Below are 14,413 nucleotides of genomic sequence, written 5' to 3' on the forward strand. Positions count from 1 at the left end.
GGAGATATTTAGGGCAGTGGGTGCACAGAGTGAGGAAGCGGGGAGTCAAGGCTGCCTTCAGGGACCCTTGGCGGGGTGGCTGGCTGGGTGGGGGCAGAGAGAGGGGTTGGATGGATAAGAGGCTCTGGTACAGGACTGGCCACAAGTCAATTTCAAGGTGGCTGTGGGACATCTAGGTGGGCAAAGGTCCCTCAGCACCTAATACTTGTCCAGGTATACAGTCTGGTGGACGGCCAGCTACGGTGAGAATCCCGAGTCCTAATTCTTCCACCTCCCAGCCCAGCTTGAGCACTCACGGAGAGCGGGAGCAGGCAGCCTGATTGCCTTCCAGGAAGTATCAGGCACCCTGGAGTTGATGCTGCTGTTCTCACTGTATAGGGCGCCCTCCCCTTCTGCCCCTGGGGCTGGGTGGCTGGAAGCTGGGGCAAGCTCGGCTCTGGAAGCTGGGGAAACCAGAGGCTAAGTGAGTGGTGATGTTGGCCTTGACACCACAGCAGGTGCAGGCTCAGAGGGTTGACAGGCCAGAGTGCCCAGGGGCTCACAGAGGCAGGCAGCCCCGCCCGAGGTGCGGGACTGTCTCGAGTGGCCCTGGCCTCAGGCCTCTTTCTCTTCGCTTTCCCCACAGAGCCTTGCTGATTGGGTGCCTGTCCTCACACCGCTCAGCCCGGCTCTGCAGTCAGAGATCTGACAGTTCTGGTACCACGGGAGAATCTTTTACAAATGACACATTTGCTCACAATAACGCTCAGGGCTACTTCTGTTTTAACCAGGAGATAGCCCCATAAGCCAAGGAGCGAAACTCTAATAGTATAATTTCAACACCGAGGAGATTGGGGTGGGATTTGTTGTGTACAGTGTTTACTTATCTGAGGGCCAGATGCCTGCCTTCTTACGTGAATGGTACCAGTCACTTCTGGGGGCGGAGGGTTAATTCTGTCAGTGGGCATAAGAAATAGCTCAGATGTGGAAAATTCAAATGTTAGCAGGTGAAGGGACAACCTCACACTCTGTGGCAGGAGATACCAGGGAAGGGGCGGGGCTGTCGCTTCAGGTAAGACAGCTTACCTAGCTGCAGGGTTGGTCCTGAGGGAGGGTCAGTGGCCACCCACCCAAAGGACAGCATCCGGAGGAATGTCAGCAAAGCCCACCATGGAGCCAGCCTGCCCTGGAAACGGGGGCTGCCATGTTGGCTGGGCACTGGACAGAAGCAGCGTGAAGTGGTGGCTGTGACCCTGTTGTAGCTAAAAATAAGATCAGTGAAATGAGGGTCGTGGCTGGCCACTGCCATGCAGGGCATAGAGAACAGCTGTTGGAGGTCTCTATCTAGGGTCCCTAACTAGAGGCACGCGCATCAGGCCTGGGCTATGGGCCACCCAGGCACTCAGATGCTGAGCCCTGGCTGCCCCTGGTGTCCCGGACTCCCTCAGACACACCATGCCGCCATGATGAAGTCTCCTTGTCCCTCTTTGGTGAGACGAGTCTTTCCAGATGCGCTGCTCTGGGCAGCCCCAGGTCAGGGATGGAGCTGATCTGGCTGGTGGGGCAGGAAAGGCAGGGCCTGGCCCCAAGAGCTACGGTGGGGGTGGGAGTCGGAGTCGGGCAGGGATGCTGCCGGCCCAGGATGAGACAGGCATCTCTGGTCTGAACAACAGTGTTCAAGTGAACATGGATATCTATCACTGTCTTAAAATTTTTTTCGATGATTAACCCTTTGAAGACCTGGAACCCCAGGAATTTTGGAGCAGCGAGTCGCCCTTGTTTGTAAGATATAAAAGGAATTTTCATTCCTTTTTCAGTAATACCTCATAACCTGTTACCAGGTATTAGCTGGGGGCTTTTCTTCCGCTTGCACTCTAGGTGAAATTGTCTTGAATCCACCAATGCCTGGCCTGGGAGACACCAAAACCCTCCCACTTGCCTGGAGTGTGATATTCTTCAGGCTTGTCTGCCCCTTGGGCAGCATCCAAAAATCACTCACACAACGTTTGCAAGTTTAGTAGCTGCTAGTGGAGCACTTGGGGGCGGGTGTGAGGAAGGAGTCAGACCCCTCTGTCCAGTAGCTTTGGGCCCCTCTGGGCTCACCTTCCGCTCCCTCCGCCCTGCAGAGCAGCCTCCTCCGGGCCAACCCTCAGCAAAGGGATTGTGCATTTCTTCTCTTTGAAATGAATTTCAATCCCAATTATAAAGATAATGAAGCTTTTTAAAAAATCTTTTTATAGACATAATTTGCTTTTAAAATAAAAATCCACTTCAAGTTCATTCCGAGGAATTTCCCAGAAGTCCTTAAACTAAATCCCTACCTAGTGGTGCTGCAAAACCTGGGTGCAGGGATCATGATGGATCAGGGGTGGCGCCCTGACTTTTGTCACCTTTGTGTTTTCCAGTTTCCACCCAGATGTTTGAGATCCTGTAGACGTGGACGGAGTCCCTGGGAGCAGAGCCAGGCACACAGGCTGAACGCTGAGAAGAGGCGGCCTGCGACAAAGCTGGTCCCGCCTCCTGGTAATTAATCGGTAGCATTTGGTGGTGATGAGGGTGGGCAAGATCTTTGGCTGGGTCTGTCTCACCAGCACAAGCTTCCAGATGCTCAGGTCATTGTACGAACTCCCCCAGTCTTGCTCACTTTACAGCTATCACGGGGTCTGATGCACTTTAGAGTCCACCCCTCTTCAGCCTCGATAGTCACTCTGGTACCCAGGAGAGAGCTCACCACCAAGAAGGCCACCTGTCCTGTGTGGTCTTCCCATTACCGAGCAGCGCCTGCTGGTGGCAAGTTCTCCCTCGTGCCCTCAGCTAGAATTTGCCTCCTGCAGCAACCACTGGCTTTTCTGGTTCTGGCTCCCAGGACTCTAAGCAATCAGCCTCATCCTTCTTCCACAGGACAGCCCAACAGGTGTTTGGGGACAATTGAAGTGGAGGAGTGCCAGGCCTGGAGCCAGAGACAGCCCTCATTGAAATCTGGGCTCCACAGGCTTATCCCTGTGATCCTGGGCACGTTAGTTAACCTCTCTGATTCAGTTTCTCATCTGTGAAACTGGGACGGTAATGTCTGCCTCAGAGTGGTCCTGGGAACAAAAATAAATCATGGACAGAAGTCCATATTGGTGGACTCACTATTGCTGTTCGAATCAAGACACTTGCCTCCCTTTACTGAGAAGGGGATCAGATAACAAGGAGAAGACTAAAGCTCTGTAGGTGCCCCCTGGGTGTGGAAGGGGAGGGGGTAACCCAGATTTGAAGACCTAGCAGTGCTGACAAAGGGAGCCTGGTGTTGGCCAAAGCCCCAAAGCTGGGAAGTGGAGATTGGAACCGCATCCTGCTTCTTCTCATGGGCTCCCGTATGGCAGTAGGAGACATTCATTCTTCCATCATTCAGGCATTTAAAAATGCATGCTTGAGTAGAAAAATTGTGTTTTTCCCCCTACCCAACTCTCTAGAAGCTGCCCTAGTCCTCAGGCCAGGGACCAGGTCCAGATATACGGGACTCCAGGTACCCGGCAACCTGGGGCCCTTCCAACAGGGTGTATTCGTGTGCTATTTCTCAGTATTGATTTAATTTGATTTTAGAAAAACTTAATTTTTCGTTAAAGAAAGTTGCAGACCTCTTTTAAACATGGAATAAGTGATTCTGCATTGAGACACGTTTTATAGAAACAGACTCACTGACCATTCCTGTGCAGACGCCAGAGCAAGTCAACGCCGAGCAGAAAAGCGTGGCGCAAAGGGAAGGAGAGAGGGAGAGAAATATCAATGTATAGTTGCCTCTCTTGTGTCTGCTGCCGGAAACTGGCCTGCAACCCAGGCATGTGCCCTGACTGGGAATTGAACCGCAATCATTTGGTTTGTAGGCCCACGCTCAATCCACTGAGCTACACCAGCCAGGGCAAGGCTTAGTGTTTTAGATGAAGTACTGATTCTGTGTAAGATACTCATTACAGAAATCCCCCAAAAGTCTGCAGGTCGTATTGGCACTGGGAGAACCGTTTACTTCAACCGGAAGATGGCCAATTGAGCCTGGCGGGATGGGATAGTCAGGGAGGGGTGGCCGTTGCCTGAGCCGGTGCCCTATTTTCACTCATCCGATGATGCATTAGCGTCCCCTATGGATCTGCACCTGTCGGCGTTCTGCCCTCCAACCCGCGGCCCCGCTTACAGCCTCCCGGAAATAGCTTCATCCCTCTGTGAATCCTACAGAAATCATCCCCTCTGCTGTGTGCCCCGCCTGGGAGCTCCAACCGGTCCGCCCCCTTTTCCCTCCTCCGCAGGGTTCCAGGAGTGGATTGTAAACCCACTAGGACAATGAGTGAGGAGACTGTCCCCGAGGCCGCAGCCCAGCCGCCCCTGCAGGGGCAGCAGTACTTGGACCGCTTCTCTGAGGATGACCCTGAGTACATGCGCCTTCGCAACCGTGCAGCAGACCTGCGACAAGACTTCAATCTGATGGAGCAGAAGAAACGCGTCACTATGATCCTGCAGAGCCCGGTGAGTGGGGTCTGACCCAGGCGCGGGCGGGCGGGGGCGGGGGGGCGGGGATGGGCGGGGACAGGAGGGGTCTGCACTGATCCACCTGCGTGAACCTGAAAGAGCACGCTCTCACTTGGTCAGAGTCCTAGCGTTTTAAGCCTGCTGAAGTGTTTGATTCTCTCTCTAGTCTCTGGTGGATGGCAAAACCTGGGTTAAGTGCAGGTGGTTTGGCTCGGTGATGGGTGGAGGTGGGTCTGAGAGGCAAGAGCCTCACCTCAGGTACTAGTGCCCCTTCTGAGCCTTAGTCCCTATCGTCTAACCTTGGGAGGGTTTGGGACTCCCCTTCTGGAACACCAGAAAGCTCACTGTTGAAACAATAGGCTGACATGCAGGGGCGAAGAGGGCCTGGAAGCCCCAGGAGGTGAGGGGAGTGGAGGGTTCAGTGGGTTATGGACAGGGGCCCGGGAAGGGAGAGCCACTCAGGATCACCCCACCAAGGCTCCAGATGAGGTGCCTGCCTGGCATGGACACAGAGCTCATCCTTGAGGCGAGGAGAGAATGTGGGCCCAATGGACCATGAACTAGGAGGGTGGTGAATGCTCTTGGGCAGGGAGGAGTAAGAGCAATGGAGTCTGAGGGCGATAGAGCTAAGGGGTCCTCAGGAAACAGGGCATAATCCTGAGCTGGGAAGCTCAGGGGTGGAGCTGGTATGCCCCAGTGCTTGCCAGGATGGCTCTGCCTCAGCCCCCACTGTGCTTTGGGGGAGCCAGGGCATTACATGGGCCACATGTGACCCTAGCTGGGAGCACACAGCGAATGCTTAGCCCTCACAGAAGAGCTCTGGAGGGCAGGCCTGAGGTCTTGGTGATAGGTGACACTGTGTTGGGGAGCCTGAAGCTGCTAAAAGCATTTGGGGTGATGGAAAAAACCCAGAGTGTGACTAGGAGGGATGGCAGGTGTGGGAGGAGAAGTGGCAGAGTTAGTACCAACCCAAGTATCAGGCCTGAAAAGATGGGACGCTGTTCTCCCGTAGGTGATGGGGATGGGAGGACAGCTCAGGCTGCCTCTCTCTTCTATTGATTCACCAAAGTCTAAGCAGCTTACCTACCTCCTGAGTGTTCTCTACTGCCACCTGGTGGACAGGCATGCTTGATTCATAGCCTGGTGGTCTGAAAAGCCAGGCATGGAGTCGTGGGACATCAGAAGTGGAGGAGACCTCGAAGGTCATCAAATCCTTCTGAAACTGAGGAAACTGAGGCCCAGAAAAGCCATAGACATACCTAATGGACAGGGGAGATGGCACACTTTTTCATTCAGTTCTGCTTTTCAAAATGTCTCAGTTACTAAAGTGAAGCTATTGTGTCTGATGGGGAGGGGTCATGACCTTCACTTTGACACAGGAAAGACTGGAATCCAGAGTACTGCCCACAGGGCAAAGGGAGCAGGATCCATTCCCAGCATCTCCTTGTTGTTTTCCTAATAGCAGTTTGGGGAGGCTCCTAAAATCCCAGTGGAATTGCCCAGCATCCTCTGGGGCCCAGGGATCCCAAGTGTAGCCCTGGCCTAGCTGCCCTGGAGCGAGGTGGGCACTTGCAAGAGGGGCCCTGGGTCTCCTGCCTGAGATGCACTGAGGGGACCAGCGGCTCTGGGCATCCTTTTAGTCTTTCAGGGAGGAGCTGGAAGGCCTCATCCAGGAGCAGATGAAGAAGGGAAACAATTCCTCCAACATCTGGGCTCTGCGGCAGATTGCGGACTTCATGGCCAGCACCTCCCACGCAGTCTTCCCAACATCTTCCATGAGTACGTGGGGAGCTGGGGAACTGCCAGGAGCAGAGGGTGGGGGAAGTGGGGTGGGAGGAGGAGAAGGAGCAGCAAGAAGCAGCTTGGTTGCCTGGCTACGGGGGTGAGTGCTGCAGTTGCATTAGTAGACCTGGGGGAGCTGAGCAGCCACCAGAGAGATACCTGGCTGTGCTTCAATGCTGCTGCGATTTAAAGACCCACAGGAGAATGATCAGTGATGCCCAGAAATAGGAGGGGCAGGGGTCTTGGTGATTCAAAGGAGAAGTGGGTTCTGGTTATGCTGCGGGAGGGGCAGGATAACACAATGTCACTGCTCTGAGAGGCAGAGCAGCCTGTAAGGGAACCTCCCTCTACCCTCCACTGCGCCTCATCAGTGGATTAGCGTGAAGGAAAGAGCTTTGCAACTCAAGGTTCATTACATGGCCTTTGCTTGAAGGCCCAGGAGTGGAGAATGGGGAGTGAGGATTCTGCTCCCTGTTAACTTTAGCAATGGGTACAGAGCTGAAGAGAAATCTTTCTCTCCTAGCTGCATCCCTGACTCAGGTTGGTTTTCCCTAGTCTTCTGGAGCCACTCCCTTGGAGATGGAGTGAAGGGATGGGAGGAGGCCACTGAGCCTGTGTCTCCAGGCCCCAGTGGAAAGGCCCACTTGGCTCTGTGGACCACGGCCGACAGCAGCCAGGCTGGGCACGAACCCACCTTCCTGGGCTCGAACCCACCTTCCTGGGCTCTGAAACAATGCCTACAACCTTTAAGAAACAAACATCAAAAATACTTCCCCTCAACAACATGAATACAGGATTATGGTGGAAAGTTAAGAAAATGTTCAAGAAAGGGAAATTGCTGTACTGTGTTCTTACAACCAAGAAACTACTATTATCAATATTTTGATACATATCCTTTCAGCCTTTTCCTGTTAATGTATATAGATTATGCAAACAAAGATGGAATCACATTATTCATACACATTTATTATTTTAACGTCTTGACTAATTTTCACATAAATAATGGTTCTATAATATAATTTCAAGTGGATATATGTTATGGCTAAATACGTCATAGTATAATCAATTTCTGATTTTTTGGACATTTAGGTTGTTTCCAACTTCTTGCTATTATGAGCAACAATGCAATAAACAATCTTGTAAACAAACCTGATTACATCTATGACCATTTCTTAAGAGAAATTACTGAAGTAGAATTGCTAGATTGACGTATATGCGTGCTTTATAGGGCTTAGTGCCAAGTTACCCCGGAGGAAGACTGGGCCGGCTCACGTTCCCAGCAGCCATGCAGTAGAGTGCCCGCTCACTCCAGCCCCATCCACGTCAGGCATTACCGTTCGTTTTGTTCTCGCGATTTGATAGGTGGTGAAAAGTACTTTGGGTTTTAATGTGCAGTTACTAATGGGGTTGTACATATTTTCATATACATATTGGACATGATTTTCTTTTTGTAGTAAATTGCCTCTCACATCCTTTGCCCATTTTCCTATTTGTGTATTTTTTCTTGTAGATCTTCAAACCTTTATAAAGTAAGACTATTTCTCTATTATTTGTAAAGGATATTGCAGTCTTTTTCCAGTGCCTTGCTTGTCTTTTAATTTTGTTGATGATGTTTTTGTCTGGTTGAATGCTTTAATTTCCATGTAGTTGAATCACTATTATTTTCTTTTGCTTTCTGCGTTTGATTGCCTGTGTAGAAACAACTTCCCCATGGTTTATCATCTGATAAAATACCCTTAATTATTCACTTGCAAAATTTGTCAACTATTTGTACGAGTTGTTTCTTTCAAATAACTTTAGAAGTATTTCGCCTAGTCTCTGCTTCACCTCAAAAAATTCCTCTTGGGATTTTGATTGGGATTACATTAAGTGGATGGACGAAATTGGTGGAAAATTTTTAAATTTTTCAGTTTTATATTAGAATGTAAGCTCCACAGAGGAAAATGTGTATTTGTATGTTTTGTTCCCTGATACACCCTAGAATAGTGTTCTGGCCTTAGAAAAGTGTCTGGGACATAGTAGGTGCTCAAAAAATATTTGCATGAATGAATATTAAATCTTTTCAGAAACGATGTGTGTCTTCTATTTATTTAGTTTTTCTTTAATGTCCATCAGAAAAGTTTAGGAGTTGTTTTCATATAACCCCTACTAATTTCTTGTTCAGTTTATCCTGAAAATTTTATGTAACTTTGTTATTTTAAATGACTCTTTCTTTCTCCATTTAACTTTCTGGTTTTTGCTGTAATCGGGGAAGTCATTGGATATATATGTTTAAACTAGCCCCTTACCAAACTCTTAAATTCTAATATGTTCTCACTTAATTTTGATTCTAGTATGTAGACAAATTACATAATTTGCAAACAGTGGTCATCTTGCCTCCCTCATTCCAACGTCTACTCTTTGCTTTGTCTTTCCAGTTTTTTCACTGTGTCCGTTAGAACTCTTGGAGCAATTTTTGATCAGAGGTTAGAGAGTAGTCGTCCTGACCTTGTTTCTGAGTTTAATGGAAATTCCTTCAGCATAAGGGCTCAGGTTAGTTGATCTTCACGTTGAGGAAGTAGCTTTTTATTTTAGTTTGATAGGAGTTTTTCTTAGCAATGGATGTTGAATTATAAAATGCAATTCAGGTATTTATTGCATTTTCTTTCCTTGGACTATTGATTTCTTTCCTTGGACTAACGAATTATATTGATAGATTTCTGACTTCTAAACTCTTTTTTCATTCCTGAAATAAATCATTTCTTGTCTTGAGTCATTCTTTCAAAAATAATCTTCTGTGCCCTAATGGAATTTAATAAGATGGGAAGTCTCTGTTTTTGAACATTTATTATTCACTTGGAAATCCACCTAGATGTGGAATATTTTCAATAAACATGTTTTTCTCAGTGTCATCTAGGATATTTAAACACCCTATTTTGCTGGTTCCATATTTTTCTGGTCATATATTTTGTATCAAATGATCCATTTGGTGGAGCTTTTCAAAATTATTGAGTGATTTACAACATTACAATGTTTTTATCATTTAAACTTTCTGCTGTGAGTGAGATGGCCTCCCTCCCAGTCTTGAGCCTGGGGCTCCACAACCCACCTTCTCTTTATTGGCCAATCTGGACGCCGGTTTATATGGGATCTTGTCAGAAAGGCAATTCTGGATTTCATATGGGCTCTACTAACATTCTTGTTCTCAATTTATTGCTTTTGTTTTTATACTCATTAATTCTTTTTTATAGCATTGTTTATTTATTTTGTTCATATTTTTTCTAGAGAAGAATAAAATGGATGATCTCTTTTCATATTTAATTCAGTAACAAAGATGCTTATGACTATACTTTTTTCCTCTGAGTATGTTTGGTTTTATTCCATGAATTTTGACACATTGTATTTCTTTTCTTGCTAGTCTCTAAGTGGGAGATGCTACTTTAATTTTATTTCTATTATAAGAGCTATCTGGGAGCAAATTTTCTTATTTTCAAATAGTTGAATTTGCATTCTTTTAAAGATTTGTCAACAATGTCTAATTTTATTCTGTTTAGAAAATGTGGCCTATTCAATGTTTGTGTTTGGGATTTATTGGGATTTTCTTTGTAGCCTAATAATTCATTTAAAATGGTATATGGGCATAGACTCCATCTATAAGGCATAGTTTTTAGTCTATATTTTCATTTATTGTTTTTGATTTTGTAATAAATGAAAGTTATTAAGTCTTCCACTGTATTTGGGTTTTGTTCATTTGTAGTTGTTTTTCTGATAGCTTTTTCTTTGGATATCTTAGTGAAATGTTATCGAAAACCTAAGTGTTTTTTATAGCTGTAGCTTCATTTAAGATTAAACCTTTCCAGGGGTGTCCAACCTTTTGACATCTCTGGGCCACACTGGAAAAAGAAGAGTTGTCTTGGGCCTCACGATAAATCATTGTGACACACAGTCACAAAAAAATCTCATACTCTTTTGAGTAAATTTACAGTTTTGCGTTGGGCCACATTCACAGCCATCCTGAGCAGTACGTGGCCTGTGGGCCGTGGGTTGGGCCCCACTGCGACCCTGTAAAATGACCTGCAAAACAGCTCTCTGACCAAAGGAATATCGTTTCCCCAAATTCTGCTTTGAGAATGATGTTGTACCCTCTGTTTACTTTCATTTATATTTGCCTGGCACACTTTTGATGATTCTTTGACTCTAACTAGTTTTATGTCACTTTATTTTAGTGTTTGTTTTTTATAAGCCTCCTATAGCATTGTCTACTAGCATCTGTTGCTGCAGTGGAGGAACCCGAAACTGTTTTCTGTTCTTTTGTCGATGATCAAAATTATTTTCTAAGTGTCTGTGGATTTTTCCCCTTGTCCTTGTATTTCAGAACCATGGCCAGGGAGTGTATAATGGGAGGCTTCCTCTTTTCATGGACTGCCTGCCCCCGCACTCTACAGAACGCAGTCAATCTTTATAATTTTTATACATAGATCTTTTTTCAGTCCAGAAGTTTTTTTCTATTAGATCAATATTGATTATCTATATGCTGGCTCTCTGGTATTTGCCTCCCATATCTATCACATTCTCTTTTATTGATTTCATGTCTCTATCTTTATACTCTTCCATTTGCGAGAGCAATGGGGCTGACCAGCATTCCCGTTGCCTCACCGACCGGCATCTGTCAGGAAGACAGTTGGATGACTGGAAATCTGATTAGTGCGCATCCACGGCATCTAACTCAGGGAGTGCACAGAGGGAAAGTCGAAACGTTACGAATTCAAGGCCAGAGAGGTTGTTCTTTGTCCATCTCCATTAGCTTTACAATTTGTTTCAATAGTATGTCCTTCAGCCTTAACTTTCAGGGGGTTTGTTGCGTTTTTATCTTTTTCTGTGTTTTCTTAAGTAATTTGAATAAATGGCTCTCTTAGATCTGAGTCATGAACCTGGTGCTCGGCCATCCTGACTTTTGTGGGTTGGTCAGAATAAGCATTGTTTTCATTAAGACCCTGAGAGCAGAGGACGGAGACTCACAGGAGCCCTTGGTTCTGTTCTCTGGCCCTCAGGCCTGTGGAGGAGTAATCCTCACAGAGCGGTGGTGGGAGAGGAGGCTCTGATACAGGATGTGAAGGTTGTGATGGGGTGTTTTAGGACCTATTCTGACCTCCTGGGCATCACTGGGACTCCACAGAGAAGGATCAAAGAACTCTGGATCTGACAATCCTCCCCCAAGGGCACCCACCTCCCCCTGCCTGGTTTGTTCTGGGGGCCTTATGGTTTTGATATGCTTCCCTTCCTGCCACCAAGGGCGGAGCACATCGGCCATTTCTTCTCAGAGTGATACACAGAGAAGAGGAAGGGATCCCAGACCGGTCCCTTTGAATTAGAAATTGTTGAGTCTGCAGTTCTGTTATGGCTCCTCTTGCCGGTTGAGCTGGGTCTTTGGACTGCTTCTGTCCCTGTCAGCACATTTTCTGGACTCATGCCCAGGAGGCGTGTCGCCCTGGTCAGCACAGCCTTCGGGTGCACGGTGCTGCCACGGGTGTGTGAGGCTTGCTCGGCTTGCTCTACGTTGGGCCCGCAGTACCCACTCCACTCTCCTCTTCACACTCCATCGCATTATTTCAACTCATGGCAAGCCTGGTCCCGGACATACATCACACTGTATAGTAGTGACATTTATAGAGAAAGCAGAAGTTCCTAAAGAACATTTTAATCCGTTCGTTTTTAATAGGATACTAGGAGAGGCAGCATCAGGAGGCTCCCAGCCAGACATCATTTTAAGCCAGAACACTTTCCTGTTGATTCTCCTATTGGTTCCTAGATGCTGACAAACTGAGTGTCGGGGCTCAGACACCCTCTGCTGCCCCCTCCAGGCCTGCAGGCTGAGTCGTCATGGCTCATGGGGCAGACTGGTCATCAACTCCTAGACCCTTTGGGTGCCCCGAGGACAAGACTTCCAAACACTCTGGCTTCATTTCCAAATCCCTACCCCAGCCCCCCAAATTCCCAAAGAGAAACCATAATGGCCCAAGATACTCACATCCAGAAAGGAGCAGATGAGGCTTGCTGAGGCCGGGAGCCCTCCAGCCAACCACAACCACACTGACTTCTGGAAGTTTATGACTCGTCAACAAAAGTTGAAGAATTTACTTCCTATCTGACTTGGCATTCCAACTGCCCTGTTTCCAAACCAGAAAAAAAGCCCTATCATGTGGTGTAGTTAAAACAGTATGGGAATAGCAGATCTAATGATTAGTAACTTCTTCATGAAAGCTAACTGATGAAACATACCCAAATTTGCACTCAGAAACTTATTCTTGCTTTTATGTGGCATCCATCTGTAGGATTTATGGTAAGCTTGGCCTTTGGAGAAACCTTCATTCTGTGATCTTAAGCCTTGTCATAATTTTTTGAGCAAAAGCAATGCCATTCTTATCAAAACAAGCAGAGGAATTTTGAATTTTCTCTTCCTGGTTGAAGGTGAAGGAATGTTGAATTTCCTGCCCGTGGAAGTCTCTCCCGCAGTTGTAGTGCCGGTGAGAATTTGGAGAGGACTAGGGCAAGGAGGGGGGTGCAGATGGGAATCCCTGATCTTGAGAGCTGCCCTGTCCCCCTGCAGACTTCTCCATGATGACGCCCATCAACGACCTCCACACAGCCGACTCCTTGAACCTGGCCAAGGGGGAGAGGCTCATGCGGTGCAAGATCAGCAGCGTCTACCGACTCCTGGACCTCTATGGCTGGGCCCAGCTGAGCGACACCTACGTCACGGTGAGGAGAGTGTCTCGGAGTGGGGCGGGGACCCCACAGAATCTGACGGGAGCACTCCTGACTATTGCCAGGGCCATGGCCCTGCTGGTGGCCTTTGGCCAAGGTTTCTAACCATTGCAGTCACCTGAAATAACGTGGCCAGTGGACATTTTCCTGGATGGGGAGCTGGGAACTCCTGGATCCTGTTTCTGTGGCTACCCTTGACCACCAAGAGATTCTTCCTATAGCTCCATTTCTCTAATTCCAAGTAAAGGCCAAGTTCCCTGTATCTCTCGTGGGTGGGGGTAGAGGAGATAAAGGTCCTTGAGAGAAGATTTGGGTGTAGTGGACTCAGGGGAAGAGGGGATTCAAACAGAATGTCCTTGGAAATGACCCCCTCTCCCCGCACTGAGAATGTGTGTCTTTCCCCCAGTTGAGAGTCAGCAAGGAGCAGGACCACTTCCTGATTAGCCCTAAGGGAGTTTCTTGCAGCGAGGTCACGGCATCCAGCCTGGTGAGTACAGTCTGGCGTCTCGCCGCTCATTCCTTGTCAAAATGACAGTACCCCTGTGCTCCTACAGTGATAGGGCACCTCCAGGTTATCCACTGCTGTCCTGTCCCCTGTGGACCTTAAATTCTGGTGGGACAAGAAGACTCACGGGCACCAGAGCAAACAGAGTGCCCAGAGCACGATGCCACCACAAGCCCAAATGTGAGGTGCAGGCAGCGTGCTCAGTAGGAGGGAGAGGAGATGGGCCTGGTCCTCTGAGCCTGGGATTGTACCCCAAAGACTGGGAGTGGGGAGGACTGTCTGGATGGGAGATACAGTAGAACGGCAGCCAATGCTTTGTCCCAAAGCAATTCAAGACTTGTCTAGTGCCATTAGCGGGAGTTTCTGGGGCCCCTTTCAATTCTCTTGCTCCTTTAGGTATGGTAGGGAGAAGCTTCCAGAAAGTGGTTTCAATCAAGAAATATTTCTGAGTGTAAGGAGGAGAGCGGTAGAAAGGACTGTCTTAGAAGTAGAAGAGTCCCATTGTTTCTTAGATGCATGGGCATCAACTCCTGTACCAGTTGTTGGACCTGGGAGAGGAGGTGCCACCGTGGGGTCTCCGCCAGGCTTGAGACACACTCAGATGTTCAGTCCAGGACTCTGGTTAAAGACCAGGCCACTTTACAGGCAGGAGAGGATGCTGGTGCCCAGTGAGGGTAAGTGACTCATTCAGGGCCACCCAAGGGGGTCATGGAAGAGTCATACAGGGACGCTAGACAGAAGGACGTCACAATTCAGGCATGCATGGTGGGGTGGGGGGATGAGCGGAGGCAGTCAGTGGTTAAACTCAAACTGAAGAGTGCGTGATGGAGACGAAGGAAGCCTGGGGAGCCTGGGGGAGGGGCCCTGGGCTCACTGGGTGCTGTAGGAAGTGCAAAG

At 48.1% G+C, this 14,413-nt stretch overlaps 1 protein-coding gene across 2 annotated transcripts in view; it reads left to right on the top strand.

Moving 5' to 3' along the window:
• The window catches only part of ADD2 (adducin 2), a 95,870-nt gene that overhangs the window by 53,395 nt on the left and 28,062 nt on the right, over positions 1–14,413 (top strand). For both annotated transcript variants that reach the window (XM_037048138.1, XM_037048139.1), the window contains exons 2-6: positions 2,385–2,502; positions 4,266–4,482; positions 6,126–6,264; positions 12,854–13,005; positions 13,418–13,498. In XM_037048138.1, coding sequence (XP_036904033.1) covers positions 4,300–4,482; positions 6,126–6,264; positions 12,854–13,005; positions 13,418–13,498 — 555 coding nt within the window. In that variant the 5' untranslated portion in view covers positions 2,385–2,502; positions 4,266–4,299. The remainder of the gene's footprint in view (positions 1–2,384; positions 2,503–4,265; positions 4,483–6,125; positions 6,265–12,853; positions 13,006–13,417; positions 13,499–14,413) is intronic.

The sequence above is a fragment of the Sturnira hondurensis genome, unplaced genomic scaffold (genome assembly GCF_014824575.4).
Source record: "Sturnira hondurensis isolate 20B ecotype Veracruz unplaced genomic scaffold, ASM1482457v3 Scaffold0006413, whole genome shotgun sequence".
Lineage (NCBI taxonomy): Eukaryota > Metazoa > Chordata > Mammalia > Chiroptera > Phyllostomidae > Sturnira > Sturnira hondurensis.